The sequence below is a fragment of the Lygodium microphyllum genome, chromosome 27 (genome assembly GCF_053477565.2).
Source record: "Lygodium microphyllum isolate KBCC chromosome 27, Lygodium_microphyllum_v1.1.10, whole genome shotgun sequence".
NCBI classification, from domain to species: domain Eukaryota; kingdom Viridiplantae; phylum Streptophyta; class Polypodiopsida; order Schizaeales; family Lygodiaceae; genus Lygodium; species Lygodium microphyllum.
In genome coordinates this window covers 81,569,249-81,594,607 of record NC_141161.1, presented here as the reverse complement: position 1 = coordinate 81,594,607, position 25,359 = coordinate 81,569,249, and the positions used below count along the sequence as shown (strand labels likewise).

The 25,359-nt window shown below is 42.7% G+C and overlaps 1 protein-coding gene across 1 annotated transcript; it reads right to left on the bottom strand.

Moving 5' to 3' along the window:
* Window positions 1-18,608: 18,608 nt before the first annotated feature.
* On the bottom strand, window positions 18,609-24,374 carry LOC148012526 (uncharacterized). Its single transcript, XM_087668875.1, has 4 exons — window positions 24,007-24,374; window positions 23,041-23,838; window positions 22,495-22,662; window positions 18,609-21,281 (listed from the first exon to the last, which is right to left on the bottom strand). Exons 2-4 carry the CDS (start codon window positions 23,782-23,784, stop codon window positions 18,633-18,635), a joined length of 3,561 nt encoding a protein of 1,186 aa, XP_087525001.1. The 5' UTR covers window positions 23,785-23,838; window positions 24,007-24,374; the 3' UTR covers window positions 18,609-18,632.
* Window positions 24,375-25,359: the final 985 nt, after the last annotated feature.

The following is a 25,359-nucleotide window of genomic DNA, read 5'->3' as shown; positions in this document are numbered from 1 at the left end:
CCTTCTTGATCAGTGTCTCATCCTCATCAAGATTGCTCTTATTCCTCTCCCTAGTCATCCCCAAGCCCTTAATTTATAGTTTTGCAAGGGGGGTAAAAGAGAGGATGCTTGCTTTTTTAATATTTTTCGATGACAAAAAGAGAACACTTTCTTTTATTGCTTATGATGGCATCATTGATGACGTTAGAGAGGGAGTTCCATTTTTGTAGTGTGAAGATAAAAATTTACAAATATATAGACGAGCACCGTGTGGTGCGTCATCGGGCGGCCATCACTCCAAGGTTTTCAACCAAGGCATAGACCTTAGCATCTTGGCCTTGGTATACTTGGCAACGGGCTACAAAGGCTTCGTTGGCACCGTTGGCTGCACATGAGAAGATCCCACTAGCTTGTAGGAAAATCTTCCTAAGAGGTCACACATCCTGGCAGTGTTGTCACCCGAGTGCAGTTAACTGCCAAGTGACTATCCACTAGGCTAGTTCTTTTTGTTGTTCTATACTACAAGCATAGTTTTAATAAGCTAGTCTTGGGAGGGTCTCCCAAGTCTTTTTTCCATGAACTGGCATATAATACCTTATTAATAATAATTATTATCTTCATAATGAGAGTCTGCTTCATAATTAGAGCTATTTTTTTTAAATGTGTAACATAAATGAATTTTCTTTAGAATGTATACATACATTAAAATAAAATATGTAATGGGGACATTACACACATTTATGAAAGATTTTAATGTAGAACCAATAATATCGGTGACCAATCACCCTTGACAACAACATGACATCCACGAGCCCTCTTCTATATTCTCATGTACTCCCAACATATTTGCAAAGCTACATTTCCATCACATCCTAGAAGAATAACATCATCTATCATCCCTAGCACTTCATTCTACGCCAATGTGCCATGGGATTGGCACTCATCTAGGAGAGGAGTAATGTTAACCCTCTCAAGCATGTAATGAGAGCTACACAATGTTTTGGATTATGTGATACAAAAATTGTTTTGTCAAAGATGTTGATTTTTGAAAATGAGACCCCAACTTGCTCTTGTGCAATGAAAAACCTAAGTGAGTCCATAAGAAGACATAAGTGCATGCAAAATGGGATAAGCATGGAGCCGGTTGAGTGGGTGAGATTCCCAAAAAAGGGTGAAATCCTAATAAAATGTGTATAAAAAGGATGAGAACTAATGTAGGAGCTATTCATGTGTATGGCAACATTTCTCTTATCTTCTTTTGTGGTTCTCATGCGAGTGTGAAGGAGAGGAAGAGAGTGAGGAAGTGTAAGATAGTAAAGGGGCAAGGAGAGAAGCTTTTTCCCTTCTTGCCTACCTTCTTCTTCTCATTTCATTGTGTTGAGTGCATGTGGATGCATGAGAGTGTGGGGTTGAGAGTGTGAGGAGGCGAGAGACGCATTTGTGAAACTCATTTCTCTCTTATTCTTCTCTATTTGTGTACAATTGTTCATCATGTCAAGCAACCGGATGCAAAGTAGTGAGTGAGGTGCAATGCTTGTGGATCATGGAGTAATACATGTCTATCATGTGTGACTACAACATGGTAAGTGAAGGTAAGCATCTCACTACATTGTAGGTTAAATTGTGTGAATTCGTGCAAGCATGAATAGGCTATGTGAGAGATGTCCCATGCTTTTGCATATAGGTTGAACTCTTGAAACAATAGGAGCATGCCCATGGTCTCGATGTAGCATTTGAATGCAACAATCTCCACATGGAGTTGGCAAATGGATAGACCTCTATCCTAAATTTAGTGCTTCCTACCTCTCTCAATCATATGAACATGTGTGACTTAAGGGATGATGCAACATAACATGTCTGCGAATCTTGCTTGCTTGGTGTCACGCAAGGGGGTATGGAAAATTTGACACTCTTGATTGCCCTCTTTCAAATGATTTGATTTGCCATAGTTTGACAAACTCATGTATGTATGGTGTGGATGACATGCTTTTAGATTTGCTATGTTTTTGTTGTATTTCATCATAGACTGACACTTTAGATCAAAGGAAATATAGGGATGTCATAGATATTCTAGAATAATGGCATACAACTCTTGATATTTCAATCTTTAGTGATGAGGTTGTTGTTGTGAATAAAGTAGGCACATCATGCAATATTCTAAAGAAAGAAGGAGATAGAGAAACACACATTGCCACCCTCAAGCATCCAGGAACTTTGGAATGATCAAAGTCTTCTTCAATGTCATGGGAACCTCCTAAATTGAGGGACAAATTAAAAAACTTTAACGATTATGTTCGTGCTAGTCTAGATTGTTTGATTAAGGAAATGTGATCTCAAGTGGCATCTCTTTATGGGGTTCATCGACCATTGCATACTATGCATCTTAAATTTCAAGGTGTGATTAATGAGTTGTAGCTCGAAGTGAAAGATGCAATAAATATACAAGCCAAGAGGATATGTCGATGATGTTATGGTCAAAGAAGTGTTACATGTGGTGGGTGTTTTCGAAAAGGAGATGAATATAGTAGAGCCTAAAAGGGAATAGTGTGTCATTTCTTTGTTTTTTAGAGTAGATGTTTGTTATGTGAAAGGAATCTTTGACTTTGAAAACATCAATGTGGCTAGGTTCAATGGTCCATTGACAAAAATGAGCCAACATCTCCATTTTACTTATGGTGCAAAGTAAACTTTTTTGCATGTGTGTTTGTAATTCTAGAAAAAAAACTAAGATATTTGGGATTCTTACATTGTGAAATTTAATTGACATCCTCATTAGTTTTGCAATTTTTAGTATAGAGATTTTGTTATGTATAAGTGCATAATTTTAAGTTTCTTTGCTTTGAATATGCTTATGCTCTCATTGAAGATATCACATGTGTGTAGCTATAAGAGCCTCATTTTGACTACTTCACAAAGCTTAGTCTTTTGTGTTTCTTATGATAAAATAAATCGAGTGAGCTTTTAATGGATATAATATATATTAAAAAAAATTTGTGAGCCTAACAATGATTGCTTTTTTATATCTATTCAAAATATTTTGAGACTTTGTTCTTTATCGTGTTTTAGATGTCTACCCCCATCTATGGATATTATCATGCTTTAGCAACCCTATCAAGTGCCATTATGCAGAGAATCGTTGTTGAGCATCTTTTCACATTGTCATATTTGGATACTTTGGCTCATACTTTTATGGAGATGCAATATGGGACATATATCCAATGATTTTGTGTTTTGGGCTCCCTTGGACACATTTTCAATCCAAAATTCATATTCTTCGAGGACCCCTTGCTTCTTTGAGCATTATGATTTAATTGATATATTGTGCCTTGTTAAGATGCACCATTTGCATGTAGGGCTAATCGTGTCCTCATGTTGTGCAGAGGCTCATGTGCAAACTTCAAATATTGTTAAGTATCATCATTATCTTTTAAAGGCTCAATTAGTCCTTCTTCTTTTCTATTGCTAAGAAGTGTCACATGTATCAAGTAGAAAAAAAATTAACATTTCAACCATTCATATGAGAGATACACCACTACTACAATGCATACTATTGTTGGGCGCTATTGGTTTATAATAAAATATATTTCCAAAAAAGAAAGCTTTTTAAAAAAGATTTGGTGCACAACTCATTTGTAACATTTACTTTCCTATGCTTTTCTTCCCAAGCTGCTCAGAATTGTAGTGCTTTTGTTCTCTCATTCAACTTTTAATGATTCCATTTCAAGTATGTTATCTCATTCACAAATAATTTGAAAATCTTGGAATGTTTATTATTATGTTTTAAACCATTTCAATGTATGAAAATTAGGTTTGAGAAGTCTTGCCTTTGTCTAATTTTGCATGTTGTATGCATGCCTTATTTGGGTTCTCTTCTATATATTTCATTGCAATTCCTTTAAAATTGGCATTTTGTTGGATCCATAAAAATGACCTTTGTAATATGGATATCAATATTTTGAAAAAACAAGTCTATAATACTATATATTTCATTGCAATTCCTTTAAAATTGGCATTTTGTTGGATCCACAAAAATGACATTTGTAATATGGATATCAATATTTTGGAAAAACAAGTCTATAATACTATACTAGCGTTCCGCATGCGCTTCGCGCGCATAGAATGCTAGGCTGCTTCGTGGCAGCTTCGCTACCTCGAAGCGACAAGCAAAGTTGCCGTGCTATCGCACAGCAACTTCACTCAACAATCCATTTCTCATCTTTCTCTCTCCTCTTTTTCCTCTCTCTCTCTCTCCCCCCCAATTTTCCCTATGTCTAATTTTCTCTCTCTTTCTCTCTCTCTCTCTCTCTTTCTTTGCCTTCTATTTTAGTTTATTTTTTTCCCTCTCATGGTTCTCTCTCTTTTCTTTCTCTCCCCCGCTTTTCTTCTCTCTCTCTCTCTCTCTCTCCTTTTATTCTCCCCCCTCTCTCCTCTCTTTTCCTCCTCTCTCCCTCTCCTCTTTTTTCCTTATTTTTCTTCTTCTCTCTCTCTCTCTTTCTCTTCATTCTCTTTTTAAATTTTTTCTTTTCTCTCTCTCTCTCTCTCTCTCTCCTCTCTTTTCCTTCTCTCTTTCTCCTCTATTTTTTATTCTCTCTCTCTTTTTAAATTTTATCTTTTCTCTCTCTATAAGTCTCTCTACATGCTCTCTCTCTCTTCTTCTTCTTCTTTCACTTTCTTCCCCCCCTCAGTCTCTCTTAAAGTATGTAAATTTTATCTTTTCCTTATATATAATTCTCTCTTTATGTTTATATTCTCTCTCTTCTCCTCTCTCTCTCTTTTAAATTTTATCTTTTTCCTCTCTCCTTCTCTCTTTTAAATTTTATATTCTCTCTCTATCTTCCCCCCTCTCTCCTTCTCTCTCTCTTCCTCTCTCTCAAAAAAAATATTTAAATTTTAAAAAGACTTTTCTCCTTTCTCTTTTTTCCATCTCTCTTCCTCTTTTCCTCTGTCTTCTTCTTATTCTTCTCTCTCTCTCTCTCTCTCTCTCTCTCTCTCTCTCTCTCTCTCTCTCTCTCTCCTTTCCTTTCCTTCTCTCTTCTCTTTTTTCTTTTTTTCTTCTCTTTAAAATTTTTTTCTCTTTCTTTTAAATTTTATCTTTCCTCTCTCCATAATTCTCTCTCTTCTTCTGCTTATTTTCTCTCTCTCATTTTCTTCTCTCTGTCTCTGTCCCCCCTCTCTTCTCTCTTTTCCTTTGTTCTTTTCCTCTCTCTCTCTCTCTCTCTTAAATTTTATATTTTCTCTCTCTATAATTCTCTTTCTCTCTGTTCCCTCTCTCTCCTCTTCTTTCTTTTTTGCTCTTTGTATATATATATATCCTTATTTTAATTAAAAAGAAAGTTTCTTTTTTTTCTTTTTCTTTTCTCTTTCTTTTAAATTTTATATTTCCTTTCTCTATAATTCTCTCTCTGTGTTCGAATTCTTTCTCTTCTTTTTCTTATTTTCTCTCTCATTTTCTTCTCTCTGTCTCTCTCCCCCCTCTCTCCTCTTTTTTCTTTTTTTCTTTTCCTCTCTCTCTCTCTTAAATTTCATATTTTCTCTCTCTATAATTCTCTTTCTTTCTTTTAAATTTTATCTTTCCTCTCTCTATAATTCTCTCACTGAATTCAAATTCTTTCTCTTCTTATTTTCTCTCTCTCATTTTCTTCTCTTTGTCTCTCCCTCCCCCTCTCTCCTCTCTTTTCCTTTCTCTCTCTCTCTCTCTCTCTCTCTCTCTCTCTCTCTCTCTCTCTTAAATTTTATATTTCCTCTCTATAATTATCTTTCTGTTTGTTTTCCCTCTCTCTCTCTCTCTCTCTCCCTCTCCTCTTCTTTCTTTTTTGCTCTTTGTATATATATATATCTCTCTCCTTATTTTAATTAAATAAAAAGTTTACATTAAAAAGTTTAATCTGAGAGAGAGAGAGTGTGTGTGTGTGTAACGTGTCCACTTGTATCTTTAGGACACATCTTAGCAGTCCATCGGAAAGGGTGTTTAGAAAACTCTGCCTGGCACTTCCATGGAATGTTACGGGGTTTGCAATCTAGGGCTTTCCGCGTCTGCCACATAGCGGAAGTATTCCGGCCGTTCCCACTTAGGATCGACCTGAATTAGGGTTTTCCTTATTGGTCATTTCCTAACGGCAATTAGCGTCGGACCCAAGCGAACTACTTTACGCAGAAACGGCAGGTCCGAAGTGGATTCACGCTGCACTTGGTTCAAGGAAAATGGGAAACGAGAGGGATGCAAAGCTCAACCTCTATGCCATAAGGCATAGTCCCATTCCGTTCCCCTAAAACATCGTAAATCGGGTTTAATCATAACTCTAGGTCAACGCTTTTGTTGTTCGTGTTCTTTGACGATCTTCCTGTTGTCCATCATGATTTGAGAAAAGTTCCCGGCCAACCGGGACCACCCATTCGTAGGACGGACCTATGGCCCATCCTTCACACTTTCCTCGGGTTGTTTTAGTTATTTAATTACCTAACACATTAGTTGGACATGTAACAACCACCTTTTTTAATTAACCCGTTAGGCACCGGTTCCTTCACGTAATCTTATCACTTGACATAGAAAAACAATATAAGACAAGTTTCTTATTAACAGGTTATCATATTTATCTTTGAAATACAAAGAGTCCAGCCCGTAGGCTTATCCACAATCCGTTCGAAGGCTATCCAGCAATCCACAGGGATCACTAATCCAAGTTTTCGCCCATAGTCTAGTATGCGGGCCTCGAGATCCAATCCCGAGTCACGTTAGCCTCTTGTGCAGGGCCCGAAAGGCGAGGGATTTACGGCCAGAGCCCCCTCTGGCACCCAAGCATCCTCCTGCTCCAAGTAGCGCTCAACAAAGAGACCTCTCGCGGCAGGTTCGGTCCACTTGCCCGACACGGTTAACAACCCCCTTGGTTAGGGTTAGGCAGGCAGTCGAGGGTAACTGAAGCTGCCTCTCCCTTCAGGCCTTCAACTTGAAATATAGATATCCTTTTATCTTTTAATTCATTGATCAAACAAAGCCAAATAGTGCTCTAAAATCTGTAGCAAGCACAAACATTTCCATTGATCGTTTTTGTTGGCAAACTGCTAAGGAATGAATCGAATGCGTCCAACACTCGATCCGGGATGACTTGCAACTAGGCAAGATCCTCTATATCCTGGGTTAGGGCGTACCCTATTAACCCAACTTGGTCAAACCTTAAGTTAATTGGTTATTTCAGTTTATCGGTTGGTCTTTAGTTTCCAATCAATCTTCTTTACTCAAGAAAGATACTAAATTAGGATGATTATTCATCCTCTTGTAAGATAACTTGTGTAAGGACTTGCTATCCCCGTTGCGAGAATTTGGCCATTCCCTTGTGATCCAATCACAAGATCGTATGACTCCGCACTTGTTGCGTAAGTGTCGCATCGAACTATGAGACAATCGAGTCACGAAACAATCTGTTTCAGGTTACTAGGCTGACGTCGTTAGACCTAGGGTTTCCAAGTTTCATCTTGTAAGATTTTTAGGGACAAACCCTGGCTCACTTTCCAATTTCATTTCACTGTCCCCTATATTTAGTGAATGTGGGCAAGTATTTAAGGTATAGGAGTTTCAGTTTTCGCGATATGTAACGATTAGGTCACGTGTTAATTTCCTAGTGAATTTCTTGGAATTCAACTCTTTCTAAACGAATACTCCGCAGTTTAGGTGTTTTAGATTCATACAAATTTGGTTAACTCTAGAAAATAATTACGTGATTATTTCCACATGATTCATTGTCTATGTGTAAATTAATTTTTCAACCTTAACTTATCAATTAAGGCCAGGCATATGTTAGGTTAATTCTAACTAATCTTCCTATACTTTGCGAATAAAATTCATGTTAAACAAGCAACCTTTTACTTGATAATTTATGCAGTTGACAAACGATATTTTCCTAGAGTTTATGCATTGTAAGAATCATTTCATGCTTGCACTTTCCATGATGATTCATTGCAAAGAGGATATGGGTTAATAGTGCGATGCGTAGTTTATACATCTAGGCTTAAACGAAGTATACTATTTTAATGGACAATAATCTAGTTTATAATTCACTTCAATGCATAAAGCTATTTGCTAGAAATGCGTTTATGCTTTCTTTAATTTGCATGTTTCATTTAAAAGTACTGATGACTAAGTTCCTCCGTTGTGAGCATCTAGGACAAAAATATATCCTATTTCTAACAATTAACCTTGCAGGATTGAATTACAACAATATCAAATAAAAATTAGGAAGGAAAACCTGGGCTTGGGGTGAGATATCCACGTGGATACCCGAAGACGACCCTCCTGCGGTTGGGCCTTGGACTTTCTTAGGAGGCATCGCAATTGTAGTCTTTCCATCGTGGAAGTAGCTTTACAACTCCTCTTTGGAATTCCATCGTCGCTCCCTTGCACCGTCCATCGAAAGTAGTTTTAGAAGGCTCCCTCCTTGAAGTAGGGATTTCAAAGAAGGGGTGTTTCAAAATCTTTTGCGGATAAGACCCATTAAAGCCATGGGAGGGGCTTAATGGCCTTATAATGACTCGCACAAACGAGGAATAAATAAAGTGTGGAATCCCTTACGAGGGTTTTTGAGTGGGAAAGGGAGGTGTTAAAAGCCCTCAACACTCTCTTCTCTTTTACGAGTGGGGAAAATAACAAAGCTCCAAGGGTATTTTGCATAGGGTTTCAAGAGCACAAAGGAAGGGCTTAAGGGGGTTTTTACGATAGGGGGTTTCAAGCCCAAAGGAAGGGCCTTAAGGAGGATTTAAAAGCAAACCGGGGAGTTAAGACCTTAAAGGTCAAAACCCTTTTATGGGGGGAAACCCCTAAGGGGGAAACTCCAACGAAAATAGTAAACTTAAAGGTTATAAGTAAGGGTTTAAGGACCCTTAGGCAAGCTTGGAGGAAAGGGTTTCAAGAGGCCATGGGAAGGGGTTTCAAGATGCCTCAAGAGAAGGGAGGCTAGAAGAAATTTTTAAACACGGGGGCCAAAGGAAAGGTTTCCAACATCCATGGGAAGGGGGCTAAAACACGCAGGGGGGGGGAGGGGGGGAAGGGGGGGGGGGGGGGGAAAGGGTTTTAAAGCCTAAGGGAAAGGCTTAAGGGATAAAACACGGGGGGAAGGGGTTTTTAAAACCTAAGGGAAAGGGGACTAAGAAGACCCCCCTTTGGAAGCTTCTAAGCTTCCAGAAGCTTACGGGGGGGGGTATTTTGGGCTGTGCGACGGCGGCGATGTCCAGGCGGCGGACCACTTAGCAGCTCCTCGCCAGTACGCACAGTGATTCCCTTGGCTTCTCCCTCCCTCAAGCCCTCTCACTCTCACGTCGACTGCACCGTAAGGTATTGTGGCGGCCCTCACTTCCTCATTCGTCCCCTCACGGTAGCAGCCCCCCTCTGTTTAAATAGGGGAGGGGAGGGGGATCCTCCCTCTCCTAACATGTTGACGCCATGGCGACTAGAGGTGAGCAAGCTCCAGCAAGGAGCTTGCTGGACATTCTATTCCCCTCTCCCTCTCCAGCACGACCGTCAGCCGGGGGGGGATAAGGAAAGAAAATTTCCATTATCCTTAGTAATTTTTAAAAAATTGCTATATCATTATCCTCATTTCCTATAAGAGGTAGTTCACGCGAAGAAAAATTAGAATGTTACATTCTCTTCCCCTTAGAGGAATTGAGATGTCCTCATCTCGAGATAAACTAGGGGATATTGATGGTTGAGAGTGCCTTCATCTATGCAAGTGGCATCCTCTTCGGGATAACCTTTCCACTGGACGAGGCATTCTTTCAAGGTTCTGGATCTCGAGATACTTTTGTAGCTAGAGATCTGGCTATTGATGGATTCTGCAAGATTAGGGAATTAAGGAATGCCTTGCGACTGAGTGCATCGGCAACTACATTCTCTTTTCCTAGTCGGTACTTGATTTCGAAGTCATACTCCTCCAACACTTCAATCCACCGACGTTGCCTCATGTTGAGCTCATTCTGAGTAAAGATCCATTTGAGACTGTTATGGTCAGTTATTAGCGTGAACTTGTTACCCAACAGGTAGTGTCTCCAAAGCTTTAGAGCATGGATGACAGCTAGCAATTCCAGATCATGCGTAGCATAATTCTTCTCATGACTCTTTAGTTTCCTTGAAGAGTATGCTACAGGATGACCTTCATGCATGAGCACACATCCCAAGGCAAGTATGCTAGCATCAGTTACTACCTCAAACTCTTTATTGAGGTCTGGAAGTTTTAGAATAGGTGTTGATACCAAACTTTGCTTCAATCTGTCGAAGCTATTTTGTTCGGAAGTTGACTATGCAATGGAAGTTTGCTTCTTCAGTAAGTCCGTCAGAGGTGCTGCAATCAAAGCATAGTTTTTTATGAAGACCCTATACCATCCTGCCAATCCCAGAAAGCTGTGTATTTCTTTGACAGATGTTGATATTGGCCATTCAAGCACATCTCTGACCTTGGCTGGGTCCACTGAGATTCCTTCCGCTGATACTATGAATCCCAAATATTCAATCTGACGTTTAAAGAATGCACACTTCTTCATCTTAGCATACAACTTATGTGACCTCATTGTCTCAAGGACAATCCGAAGTTGGGGTTCATGATCTTCTTCATGTTTAGAATAGACTAAAGTATCGTCGAAGAAGACAAGCATGAAATCATCAAGATATGGCCTAAAGATATCACTGCATTAACCTGTTGAAGGTGGCAGGTGCATTCGTAAGTCCGAATGACATAACTAGAAACTCAAAGTGCCCATATCTTGTATTGAAGGCAGTCTTTGGGATATCTTTTTCCTTGATCCTTATCTGATAATAACCTGACCTGAGATCAATCTTGGAGAATATCTTTGCACCCTGAAGACGATCAAAAAGCTCATCTATTCTAGGAATAGGGTACTTGTTCTTGACTGTTGATTGATTCAATCCTCGGTAATCAATACATAGTTGATGTGTCCCATCTTTCTTTTTTTGGAATAGTACTGGAGCTCCCCACGGTGAACTGCTAGGATGGATATAGCCCTGTTCTAGCAATTGCTTGAGTTGTTCCTTCAGCTCAATTGCTTCTGGTATGGACATTCTATAAGGTCTCTTTGCACTTGCCGCAGCTCCTGGTACTAACTTAATCTCATGATCCACTTCTCTTTGAGGCAGGAGTTCTGTCAACTCTTCAGGGAATACGTCCACGTAATCCTTTAGCCAAGAAGGTCCTTCATTAGACTCTTGCTTCTGATCTAACTTTTTGGGTTTGATCAAGTAGACAGGTAATCCTTTTCTGACTCCTTTTATGATTCGAGATACTTTGGCCAATTGGATTCTTGGCACTCTAGCCTGACCTTGAGTTGTGACTAATTCCCTTTCAGAGTTTCGAAAGGAAACTTGACCCTTTCCACAGTGAATGTGCGCGTCATTAGGCTTAAACCAATCCATTCCGAGTAGACACTCGTGGATACCTAAGTTCATGACTCTGAATTTGACCAAAGTCTTCTTTCCTCCCAGAAAGAATTCCACCTTAGCAGTTTGCATGGTACACATAACCTCACGACCATTTGCCAATTCCACAAGCAAGGTAGGTGTTTCTACTGTGGCTATTCCTAATCTTTTTGCACAAGCTGGTGAGATAGGGGAATGTGTGCTTCCACAATCAATCAAGGTCTTGAAACTTTTACCTTGATAGTCCGACGATGTCTGAATTACCGAGAACTGGCGATTCAGGCCTTTCTTATGTAGAGCGGCATGGACTGTCGCCCTTTCAAACTCTGCTTCCATGGTCGGATCTTGTTCTTCTTCTTCTTTGCACATTTTCCTATTGTCAATGCAGGCGGTTCTTTCTCTACCTCGGGTAGCGGCTCCTTGACCACGGCCCGTTCCTTGGAAAGGTGCTTGGCGATATCCTCCACCAAGCTTGGGACATTGCCTCTTGAAGTGACCGGGCTCGTTGAAGTGGAAACAACTGAGGTTTTGGCCATTGCCTTGAGTAGGAACAAAGTTGTTGACATTGTTAGTCCTTGCTTTCTTTCTTTGTCCCTGATTATGACCTTGAACTCTCTTTATCTGAGGTCTGAATGCTCCTCTGTTCGGGTCATTATAAGACCAAGTTTTGTTACCCCTTGGTCTAGCCTGCACCTCCTGAATTATAGGCGCAGCTCGAATGAGTGCGTCCTGAAGATCTGATGGATGCATAGATTCGAGACGGGTATTTACTGGTGGATTTAAACCCGCACAAAATTTAGACACCTGCTGTGTCATGTCCATTTGTGGCGCGTACTTAAGAAGTGAGACGAATTTAGAGTAGTATGCGTCAAGAGTGAGCCCCAGCTGTTTTAGCTCGTAGAACTCATTCATTTTCTGCGTGCGGTATGCAGGTGGTATCTTCCCTGCACAGCTTTCTTCAGCTTCTCCCAGGTAACAGATCCCTCCGCGATCCCTTGATCCCTGCACCATTGCTTCCACCAAAGTTTGGCTTCGCCGGTGACCTTTAGCTTGGGGAGCATAGCCCGATTGGCGGGTGTAGTACCGGCTGCTTCGAAGTAATCCTCCATGGATTCAATCCGAATTTCAGTATCCGCTTGGACGGACCTGCCTCTCCCGTCAAACTCGGGCGGCTTGATATGCTTGAGAAGAAACTTCTTCTCCTCGATTACAACAGTACTTGATGTAGGAGGCGAACTAGGAACCTGTACTTGGGGTTGTGCCTGGATACAGGTTTATTAACGTCATTATACGATAATCGTTATTGATTTATATTACATCTTCAATTCCGCTATCACGTAAGCAATGTAGCTAAACTTTTTATCAATTCTCATGCACAATCAGACATTGATAAAAAGAAATCTTATTTGTATTTATATGGGCATAGTCCTTTCAGGATACAACATTTCTTGCGATGATAAGCCAACTGTTACATTTAGTTTGGGGAGAACAACGTTGTATTACATTTATCTATAGGAACTGTATAATAGTATGGTTCCGGGTCATGGATCTTCAAGAATCGGTAAGTCGTTGGAAGTTCAGGGTATCCTTTCCGTTGGAATCCATTCTTCTCATGGCAGCCCAACACTTTAATCCTGTTGGCGGGGATTACACGGGTTACTTCCTTATATACATATGAGTTCATCTCAACCCTTCGACCTCGAATATGTAAAGTTGAGTTTACGTGAGCTTCCACAAAAATGAACAGCTTCACGACTTTCAGGTCTTCCAACCACTTGATCCTTTTTAGGTTGGTTTGTAAGTAAGCAAACCGGTGGGCGGCTATATAGTAGATTCCTAAGGCACCCGTCCATGTTCATTCCATGTACAAGGGCAATGGATTATAGATTTGCTCTAGGATGTTCATCATCCCAACCCTTTGTCGATAATGCAGAGAATGCATTGCAGTCATAAACATGACTCGAAATACCAAGAACTTATTCCACGCTTCGTAATTCTGCAAGACAGCATTGAAGATAAGGAAATGCTTGGAACATCAACATTTGCTTTACTTCGTCTTATTAAGATTTCATAAAAACAATTCCGTTGTTGGTTGGCTCTGATACCAACTGTAACGTGTCCACTTGTATCTTTAGGACACGTCTTAGCAGTCCATCGGAAAGGGTGTCTAGAAAGCTCCGCCCGGCACTCCCATGGAATGTTAGGGGATTTGCGATCTAGGGCTTTCCGCGTCTGCCACGTAGTGAAAGTATTCCGGCCGTTCCCACTTAGGATCGACCTGAATTAGGATTTTCCTTATTGGTCATTTCCTAACCGCAACTGGCGTCGGACCCAAGCGAACTACTTTATGTAGAAATGCCAGGTCTGAAGCGGATTCATGCTGCACTTGGTTCAAGGAGAATGGGAAACAAGAGGAATGCAAAGCTCAACCTCTCTGCCATAAGGCATAGTCCCATTCCGTTTCCCTAAAACAACGTAAATCGAGTTTAATCATAACTCTAAGTCAATGCTTTTGTTGTTCGTGTTCTTTCACGATCTTCCTGTTGTCCATCGTAATTTGAGAAAAGTTCCCGGCCAACCGGGACCACCCATCCGTAGGACGGACCTATGGCCCATCCTCCGCACTTTCCTCGGGTTGTTTTAGTTATTTAATTACCTAACACATTAGTTGGACATGTAATAATCAACTTCTTTAATTAACCCGTTAGGCATTGGTTCCTTCACGTAATCTTATCACTTGACATAGAAAAACAATATCTGACAAGTTCCTTATTAACAGGTTATCATATTTATCTTTGAAATACAAAGAGTCTAGCCGGTAGGCTTATCCACAATCTGCCCGAAGGCTATCCAACAATCCACAGTGATCACTAATCCAAGTTTCCGCCCGTAGACTAGTATGCGGGCCTCGAGATCCAATCCCGAGTCACGTTAGCCTCTTATGCAGGGCTCGAAAGGTGAGGGATTTATGGCCAGATCCCCCTCTGGCACCCAAGCGTCCTCCTGCTCCAAGTAGCGCTCAACGGAGAGACCTCTCGCGGCGGATTTGGTCCACTTGCCCGGCGCAGTTAACAACCCCCTTGGTTAGGGTTAGGCAGGCAGTCGGGGGTAACTGACGTTGCCTCTCCCTTCAGGCCTTCAACCTCAAGTATAGATGTCCTTTTATCTTTCAATTCATTGATCAAACAAAGCCAAACAGTGCTCTAAAATCTGTAGCAAGCACAAACATTTCCATTGATCGTTTTTGTTGGCAAACTGCTAAGGAATGAATCCTTCCTTTCGAATGCGTCCAGCACTCGATCTGGGATGACTTGCAACTAGGCAAGATCCCCTATATCCTAGGTTAGGGCGTACCCTATTAACCTGACTTGGTCAAACATTAAGTTCATTGGTTATTTCAGTTTATCGGTTGGTCTTTAGTTTCCAATCAGTCTTCTTTACTCAAGAAAGATACTAAATTAGGATGATTATTCATCCTCTTGCAAGATAACTTGCGTAAGGACTTGCCATCCTCGTTGTGAGAATTTGGCCATTCCCTTGTGATCCAATCACAAGATTGTATGACTCCGCACTTGTTGCGCAAGTGTCACATCGAACTATGAGACAATGGAGTCACAAAACAATTTGTTTCAGGTTACTAGGCTGACGTCGTTAGACCTAGGGTTTCCAAGTTTCATCTTGTAAGATTCTTAGGGACAAACCCTAGCTCACTTTCCAATTTCATTTCCCTGTTCCCTATATTTAGTGAATGTGGGCAAGTATTTAAGGTATAGGAGTTTCAATTTTAGCGATACGTAACGATTAGGTCACGTGTTAATTTCCTAGTGAATTTCTTGGAATTCAACTCTTTCTAAACGAGTACTCCGTGGTTTAGGTGTTTTAGGTTCATACCAATTTGGTTAACTCTAGAAAATAATTACGTGATCATTTCCACATGACTCGTTGTCTATGCTAAATTAATTTTTCAACCTTAACTTATCGATTAAGGCTAGGCATAGGTTAGGTTAATTCCAACTAATCTTCCTATACTTTGCAAACAAAATTCATGCTAAACAAGCAACCTTTTACTTGATAATTTATGCAGTTGACAAACGATATTTTCCTAGAGTTTATGCATCATAAGAATCATTTCATGCTTGCACTTTCCATGATGATTCATTGTGAAGAGGATATGGATTAATAGTGCGATGCGTAGTTTATACATCTAGGCTTAAACGAAGTATACTATTTTAATGGACAATAATCTAGTTTATAATTCACTTCAATGCATAAAGCTATTTGCTAGAAATGTGTTTATGCTTTCTTTAATTTACATGTTTCATTTAAAAGTATTGATGACTAAGTTCCTCTGTTGTGAGCATCTAGGACAAAAATATATCCTATTTCTAACAATTAACCTTGCAGGATTGAATTACAACAATATCAAATAAAAATTAGGAAGGAAAACTTGGGCTTGGGGTGAGATATCCACGTGGATACCCGGAGACGACCCTCCCGCGGTTGCGCCTTGGACTTTCTTAGGAGGCATCGCAATTGTAGTCTTAATTCCGTCGTGGAAGTAGCTTTACAACTCCTCTTTGGAATTCCATTGTCGCTCCCTTGCACCGTCCGTCGAAAGTAGTTTTAGAAGGCTCCCTCCTTGAGGTAGGGATTTCGAAAGAAGGGGTGTTTCAAAATCTTTTGCGGATAAGACTCATTAAAGCCATGGGAGGGGCTTAATGGCCTTATAATGGCTCGCACAAACGGGGAATAAATAAAGTGTGGAATCCCTTACGAGGGTTTTTGAGTGGGAAAGGGAGGTGTTAAAAGCCCTCAACACTCTCTTCTCTTTTACGAGTGGGGAAAAGAACAAAGCTCCACGGGTATTTTGCATGGGGTTTCAAGAGCACAAAGGAAGGGCTTAAGGGGGTTTTTACGATAGGGGGTTTCAAGCCCAAAGGAAGGGCCTTAAGGAGGATTTAAAAACAAACCGGGGAGATAAGACCTTAAAGGTCAAAACCCTTTTATGGGGGGGAAAACCCTAAGGGGGAAACTCCAAGGGAAATAGTAACCTTAAAGGTTATAAGTAAGGGTCTAAGGACCCTTAGGCAAGTTTGGAGGAAAGGGTTTCAAGAGGCCACGGGAAGGGGTTTCAAGATGCCTCAAGAGAAGGGAGGCTAGAAGAAATTTTTAAACACGGGGGCCAAAGGAAAGGTTTCCAACATCCATGGGAAGGGGGCTAAGGGGGCTAAAACACGGGGGTGAAAAGGGTTTTAAAGCCTAAGGGAAAGGCTTAAGGGATAAAACACGGGGGGAAGAGGCTTTTAAAACCCAAGGGAAAGGGGGCTAAGAAGGCCCCCCCTTTGGAAGCTTCTAAGCTTCTAGAAGCTTACGGGGTGGAGGGAGGGGGGTATTTTGGGCCGTCCGACGGCGGCGATGTCCAGGCGGTGGACCACTTAGCAGCTCCTCGCCAGTATGTGCAGCGATTCCCTCATCTTCTCCCTCCCTCAAGCCCTCTCACTCTCACGTCGACTACACCGTAAGGTATTGAGGCGGCCCTCACTTCCTCATTCGTCCCCTCACGGCAACAGCCCCCTTCTGTTTAAATAGGGGAGGGGAGGGGGATTCTCCCTCTCCTAACATGTCGACGCCATGGCGACTAGAGGTGAGTAAGCTCCAGCAAGGAGCTTGCTGGACATTCTATTCCCCTCTCCCCCTCCAGCACGACCGTCGGGCTGGGGGGGATAAGGAAAAAAACATTTCCATTATCCTTAGTAATTTTTAAAAAATTGCTATATCATTATCCTCATTTCCTATAAGAGGTAGTTCATGCAAAGAAAATTTAGGACATTACAAAGAGAGAAAACCTAGGCCCTACGTATGAGAGAGAGGGGGGGAGGGGGAGAAGAAAAATGTTTAATTAAAAAAAGACTATTCTCTTTCCTCTTTCTTCCCCTTCTCTCTTCGTCTTCTTCTTCTTCTTCTTATCTCTCTCTCTCTCTCTCTCTCTCTCTCTCTCTCTTATTCTATCTCCTTCTCAAAGTGTGTGAAAAGCTATGTTTGAAAGACTTTAAATTAAAAAAAGTTTAAATTAAAAAGATTAATCTAACTAAGAGAGCGAGATAGAGAGAGAGAGAGAGAGAAAGAGAGAAACTTTTGATTTAAAAAGAAGTTTGATTTAATTAAAGGAGAGAGAGAGAGAGAGAGAGAGAGAGAGAGAGAGAGAGAGAGAGAGAACTTAGGCCCTACACATGAGAGAGAGGGGAGGGGAGGAATTTAATTAAAAAGGGGATGGGGAAAAAAAAGAGAGAGATTATAAGTGAGAGAGAGAGGAGGGGGTTTTAATTTTAAAAAGGGACGTGAGGGGGGGAGGCTTTAATGAAAAAAGGGAAGGGGAAGAGAAAATGAGATATTACACTTGAGAAAGAGAGGAGGGGAGGGGGTTTTGATTTTAAAAAAGGAGGTTTGGAAAAGGGGGTAGGTTCGGGAATTTTCCACATTATGTACAACTAACATTGACATGCCCTTCCTAACACAATACTTAATACTTTTTAAAACATGTTTCTAAAAATTAAAATTACAAATAATAAATGCATCATTCACATAAAAATCATTGTTTCAAGCATTGAGAGAGAGAGAGAGGGTCTTCACACATTTAAAATCTCACAAGTGAATGCATTATATTAATTGTGTAAAAAAACAATAAAACCCTTGGAGTGATGGCCACAACCATGATGCATTTTTCAATGCCCAAATATTAAATACTAATTTATAGAGATAAATGTTGCAGCTTGCTTTTCTTTAACTCATTGGATGGTGATATTATTAAGGATACTCCAAAGTTACTAGGATCTCCGTATATAAAGGAATGCTAGAGCACTTTAAAACAAAACAAAACGTATACAAGGGTATTATTGGGAGTTTCCATGAACCATTTTCTCTTGAGACTTTGAGTGATATCCATACTCATTCGATTTTTCATGTAACAAAAGCGTATGGTGGATATACATTACTACATATTTCAGTATTAATAAAAGCTGACTTAATGAGAGCTCCAAGAATGTCTTTGACAGAGTGGGCGGTGCGAGACAACTTACAAGGGTATGAAATATGTATACTATATAGTGCCTAAAAGGATACCTTTAAAGGCACGTCACATGTACTTGAATCCATATGGATGATAAACTGTCAGACATATACATGTATATGCACGAGTGTGAGTGAGCAAGTGTGCGGCGGTTTTTTGTGGGCGCTCGAGTCACAGCAGGTGCCTGAAAGACCTGGAGGTGTCTCGGTAGTCTATGAGACTCCAAGGGTTCTCCTCTTGGAGAAGCTCATGGATGGCCTTCTCAAGTTGCGTGGTGCGCTGGAGGAGACCCGTGAAGGCGAAGGCCAGTGTGCCAAGCGAGAGGACCACGCTGTTAGGTAGGCTGTCGGGGGAAATTAGGGGATCATGCGGCCATGGTGACACGACATGAGCCTGAGCCTCAGGGGTTGCCAGCTCCGATGCAACGTGGAGAGCCCCCCTCGCAAAGGCCTCCGTAAACCGCCTCTCCCTAGTTGGAGCCTGAGGCGCTGAATAGTCGATTTCGGAGGAGCTGGTTTTGCGAGTTCTAGCGGTGGCATGCATCATCATCAGGGGGTCAAGCTCGGATAGCCGGCGAGTATGATCGTTACTGCCTGCTTCCAGATCCTGCGCTGTTTTGGGAGTGGCAGCAGAATTGGGCGTCTCTTCGCCGTCCTGGCCGGCCATCAGTTTGGCCAGACACCCCAAGGTGGGCGGCACTTTGGCCTCCACAATCTCCATGGCTTCTTTCAGTGGCGCTTGCAGAAGCCTCTCCATGGGCATATTTGCAGCTTCCGCCACTCCTCTCATCTCCTCGAAAGCACGAACAGCGAAATGCAGGAGCTCCATGATCTTGCCCTGCTGCTCCATGAGCTTTGAGAATATGGCAGCTGGGAAAGGGGCGAACCAGAACTGGGGCTCCTCTGTCGCCTCCTTCACAAGTTTGTTCTGGCGGTTTATGGCTCCCCTCAGCTTCTTCTCCTTCCATTTGAGCTCCTCAATGGCGTCTTTCCTGCAGGCATGGCACAATCGCTCGGTCGTGTAGGCGTCCAGCATCGATGTCACGAACTCTTGTTGCTCCCCCAGGCCTTGGATGACCTCCCTCTTCACCATGGAAGCTGCTCTGCGGGGGAGGACCAGCATTTCAACGATGATGAAGCTGGCCATGCCCAGGAAGGCCTCCACGATCCGAATGACTGTGAATTCTTGGTCGCTGGAATCCTTGCTGGTTCTTGCAAGAATGACTATAGCTCCAGTAAAGGCAGATACGGCCCCTGCATACCCAAAGATCTTGCTCTGCCTCAGGAAGCTTGTGAAAACCACCCAAGGCAAGAGAGCCAGGAGCCTTACAAATACAGGATACTGGAATGTGGCCAAGACCACCAGGAGGCCATACATGGAGCCACAGGTCGTACCCAGAGTTCGCAGAACCGCAACCTTGAACGAGCCGCCTTTGGCAGGGCCTGTAAAACCAAGGGCCAGAGTGATATCAGCCCAGTAGCCTTTATTGTTATTGAACCAATAGCCCAAGAAAGCCCCTATGCCCATAGCCAGGCACATCTTGAAGGCTGTCATCAGCTGCTCGGGGCAAGGCCTCATCAGGGGTGCAATAATTCGCACAGCTGTTCTCTTAGCGGCTGTTGGTGCCGCTGCAGCCAATGGCTTTGTGATACATCTTTCGCAAATCCTCTTCTTAGCTGGATTGCAATGATCGATCACAGGAAAAGTTTTGGTCAGGCTTTCAGGGGATTCATGCTGCCGCTCACTGGCAGACGTATACTCTAGGGGAGCTTGAAAATGAGCGTTATATGGATATGGAGCAGGATGCACTTGCGTCTGCAGATACCTGGGTTCTGTGAAATATGCACGCATTGGGCTGCCGTCACATCTTCCTTGAAAATAATTATCATACTGTATGTAGGGGTGACCTGCTTGAGGGAGAAGATGTCGGCTGCTTAATGCATGTATGTGAGGATCAACTACTGGAAGGAGATGGTGAGATTGGTGATTGTCTGGATGAGGATGCACACGGGCACGCTTAGACGTCTTCTGGTGGACATCAGAGTGCAATTCTGTTACACGTTGGACGTCAGCAGTTGGTTCCATAGTCGAACAATCTCTCACTTTGGCTCTTCCACTACCACCATCTTGAGGGACTGCTGCCTTGCAGAGAATGTACTTTATTTCCTCTACAACCTTTTTCAAATTGAAGAGAAAGAAAAAATTTGCTGCCTGGACTCCATTAAAGCTCGGGATGCAATGCCCTTGAAGTTGTTGATGTAAGAAACCATATTGCCCCCTCTGAGAGTCACCGAAAATGTTGGCATTCTCGTCCACCCCACATGTTCCTGTAATCAGATGAGAGTTTGAAATGCTCTGATAATGTTGAGGAGTATCATCAAAACCATTTTCACCATCAGATTCGTATTCATCATCCAGATCTACACCCACATGATCCTCATCATCATCACCATCGTCGTCGTCGTCATCGTCATCCAGCTGCTGGCATGCACATGAAAGCTTTTCATCCAAGCTGCACAAGACTTCATTGCCCTCCTCGACAATGACTTGTATTTCGTTCAGGCTGGAGGGGGACCTCTGCTTGATGTCAATATGCAAGAGTGCAAGACAAGACCAATCAGTTAGGTGGATGAGGCAGGATTTCATCATTCTGTGCAACACTCTCTTATTTTTGGTAGAGCGGGAGCTCGCCAAGTCCGCTTGCAGAGCTAGCTCCATACCCTCGAGGTGCTTTCGGATTGTTGTGAGGCCCTTGGTCACGTGCCCAAGGCTCCGCAACCCGTGACAAGGAAGTCGTCGGGTTTCCCATCCCATGTCACTCTGGAAGGAAAGCATACAAAATCATATCATCAGATATTTGGTTCTTTGTAGTGTTCACAAAACTTTGACCCCATCCAATGGAAAGGAAGGAAGACTCAAGAGCTTCAAGGTTTTGAAATGTGACCGGTTAGGGTCAAAAACAGCGATGTTTATGACTGAAGTCTGAAATGTCCCAAAAAACAGTTGGTTTCGTAAAAAAACAAACTAGAAATTTAGCCGGTGCTTAAAAAGCCCAGTCGGGACTGGGCAGTCGGGGGGTAAAATATAACAGTTAACTGGAGGATCTCCAGTAATGCCCGAACCTCCACATGGCACAGTTTGAGCTTTGAAGTTTGAATTGAATGAATCCTTTTAGAATGCAGCCACACGTAGACCTGCTCAATATTTTAAATGTTGAACAGGTCAAGTTTCTATCATGTGGCATGCCTTTTTTCTCTCCCATTTATTAAAATTACAGTCATTTTTACTTTCAAATATCAGTAGTGATTAAACGTGTGGCAGGACTAGTATGTGGAAAATCGCCCAGAATATCTATACAGAAGTGCGTTTGGGATGTTAAACAGTAGAAGGGTGCCCACGTAGCGTTTGGAGTTTTCCATGAATCGAAAGACTGTGCACAGCATATTTTGCAACTCTACTAGAGGTGGTACAGGACCCAGGGGCTCAACACGAAGAAGGAAACTTGTATTAAATGCTAAAAGAAAAATTTCTATTTGCCCGACAAGCAAAGCCTATGTTTTATAAACTTTTAACTCTCTCGTTTGAAAATAGAAACTCCGTTACAGGATTCGTGGTAAACAGCTAAACTCAACCATGCGCAAAGCGCCTCGAAGAATTTCGCAACAGTGCATAGCATTTTGCAGTTGTCTATCAAGTGTGGAGTAGTTATATAATCGTGGCTTTATAGTTTGTTATGCGAAAGTATGAAGAGCGAGAGCAATAAGCGGTCATGGCGTAGTTTGTCACCAACGTCCCAACGCCCCCTAATACAAGTTTCGCAAGTCCAAAGAACAGCTAATTCACATGGGCCCCTGGACTATCGGAACTGGCACCGATTATGTGAGGTACCTACCTTTCTTGTGGGGACAAATTTTGCGTGGGTTATCGTTCTAGCACAGCTTTTCTACTCTTTTCCACCTAATTACCAACAGCTATTAATAATAATAATAATGAAAAGGTTAGTAAGAGCAATGTGTTCTTTTCCCCTAATTACCTCAATGGAGTTGATTTCTGTATGAACGCTAGACGCTATTCTGGCCAGGGAGCTCGCCCGGATAGCGTACGCGGAGGCTCGAATTTTATCCCTCACACAGAATCCATCTACCAAAACCCTCAGCCTCTCTGCAGTTACTCGTGCACACAGCTTTGCGTGTGAATGAACCTGCAAAAATTCCAGAAAAATATCAAATTTCAACCGTGTAACTCGACGGACGATTAGCCATTGATAGATTCAAATTTCAATACTCTAATTATTAATACCATGGCAAGTGGCTGTTAATTATTGTGCTTTAATGGCACATCCATATAGATAAGAATGTACATCCAGTTAGGTTGCATTTTTATGGTGGATCAACCGTACAGTCGATACACGTGCATTTGAAGGACATGTACGAGGGTTGCGGTTCTATGAATAGCAACGACAAGTTACGCGAACTTTCAGAAGTATGTGTAACGGTGCGGCAGAGGTAGGCTTTGTTGTGAGTGCATAAGTACATTTGAAGGAGAAGAGGAAGAAGATGTGGTCCAGGATTATGTATACCTGGGACAAGGCGAGGCGAGGAGGAAGGAGGAGGGCCAGGGTGCCACAGAGGGCCCCTACCAGGGTGGTGGCGGCGAGCTTGAGGGGGAAGAGGACGGGGTCCATACCAGTAGTGGTGGTGGTGGTGGTGGTGTTACTTGGACCGCCGTGGTGGTGGCTAGCAAGAGCGGTGACGTAGATAATTCCGGTATGGGCCATGGCGACGCGCTTGTGGAGCAGCTGGGTGCGGGGCTGCGCGCAGATGAGGAAGGAGGTGGCGGAGATGCAGGCGATGGCCACGCCGATGTTGGGCGGGTGGAGGCTCAGGCCAGCCAGCACCAGGATGGCCATGGCGGCGGCCTGGGCGGCGCCGGTGAGCACGGCCGCAGCGTCCCGCAGGGCCTTGCCTGCCGTCGACTCCCCGACCACCGTCACCGCCATCACGTACGCGAATATCGGGAAGGTCACCCACCGATCCTGCACCGCCGGCCTCCGCCCCGCCGCCGCCGCGCCTGAACCCAGTTGCATGATCAACGCCACCATCAGGCATGCCCAGCCCGTCCTGCAGGCCGCATACAATCTCGAACGCAAGAACAGCTCCTCCTGCATCCGCATCGACACTATGCGTCCCCTATTCTTCATCATCATCCATGATATTGATGACGATGACAATAATCTGCCCGTCTTCAAGAACGACCCCATACTGTCTATCGCCCTCGTCTTTTTGCAGCCGTCTGCTATCACCGTCGCCACCTTCGGTCCCATGCAGTAGCTAATCGTTAAATTCGGTCCCTATGCAAAAAACTGCTCCAGCACCCACTGCAAGATAAGTTCATAACGTTCAAGATAAGTTAGTGGTGTTCGTGATAAGTCATAAAACACAATTAGTTCCACTCTCAATATCACAAGCCTGCCTTTAACTAGAATGAGATCAAACCTTCTTATATAGAGACACGTATTCAAGAGGGGAAGATTATACAAATCTACCTTCCACCCGCAGCTGCTAATTATCACGCTGCATCCCCAGCTTGTTGTAGAGCTGCAAGTGGACGCCAGATGGCTGCGCCCTTGGCCGGTTTCAGCTGTGGAAGAGTGTCTATACCAACGAAGGCTCTACACAAAAGACATGCCAAAATGTTCTAGAGCGTTGTTGGGAGGCGAACTGAGCGCTTATAGTTGGGCATTAAATGCGCACATTCGATACAAGATGATGGTGACAAAAGTCTTTAAGAGTTTATTGTGGGTTTGCGCGCAGCGCCACCACTCATTCATTCATTCGCACACAGCAAAAAGACAACTTACAAGGTGCGTCACTGCGGGGCCCGGGGTGGGAATGGATGATGGAGTTAGTGTGCTGCTTTCTTTATAAAGGACGAGGATGGGGAACTATTGAAATTGAAGTCGAGAGACAGAAAGCCGCAAAAGGAGGTACATTGTACAATACTTTGGCACGGCCACACAAACGTTTACGTGGCTTTACGCAATTCTCATCATAAAAGAAATAAATCCCTTTGAAGTTTGCGGTTTGCGTTATGACTCGAAAGAAGTTGCGTGATGTCATGTGTACAGCCTTTTTGTGGGCGTGCGTGTTTGGATTTCAAAGGGAGGAATCAGGATTGAGGATGATTGCGCTCCGCTTTAAGGCCAACAGACAACCCCGTCATAACCTTGAAGCGTACAACTTTACAAGTACACACTGTACAACGCATGAATCACAAATAAATGCTAAGTTGCTGTTCAATGAATCACTACGACCTTTTCTCATTGCATCCTTTTCGTCCTTCCGTAACCCGTTGGCCTATAAAAGACACAGAAAGATGAGTAAGATAGGCGTAGGTTCTGCGGCGAGCAAAATCGGGCAAGCTATGTCTATCAGGCAGACTTTAAAATTTCACACACTAGTTGGGGGGGCGCCTGCTCGTGTCTTATTTGAGATCCATGACACTTTAAGCGGTTTTTAAGACGTTCCAGAACTGTTTGTTGGGTTTGGGCGTGGGTGCATAATGATAACATTCTTTGTGGCTGAAGCCTGATTGGCGCGTGACCAATGGCATTATTTAATCGAGCGCATGCCATGTCTGCTTGTTTCGGGTTTCGGATTAAAGGTTGTTCGGTGGGGAGCGCGACTTCAGAAAGTCGATGGAGACAAAGAGAGGCAGCAGGCCAGAAGCGTTTTTCCAATCAACGTCAAGGTGTGTGTATCAGTATCACTCTGGCCTTTATAAGTCGCCACCACTTCACTTCTTATTATAAGGTGTGACACTAGTGGCTGATGCGTTTAAACCCATGCCCCGCAAGTGAATCAATATCGAATTCAGAGGATTGTTCCTCTCATTCGGT

Bases quoted from the DNA above. Each gene is read 5' to 3' on its own strand.
- LOC148012526 (XM_087668875.1), bottom strand. From the start codon at position 23,784: ATGGGACCGAAGGTGGCGACGGTGATAGCAGACGGCTGCAAAAAGACG. The intron at 22,663-23,040 runs GTATACATAATC...GAATTTTTGCAG, and splicing joins CTCGCCTCGCCTTGTCCCAG to GTTCATTCACACGCAAAGCT. The intron at 21,282-22,494 runs GTAATTAGGGGA...CTTTCCTTCCAG, and splicing joins CAGAAATCAACTCCATTGAG to AGTGACATGGGATGGGAAAC.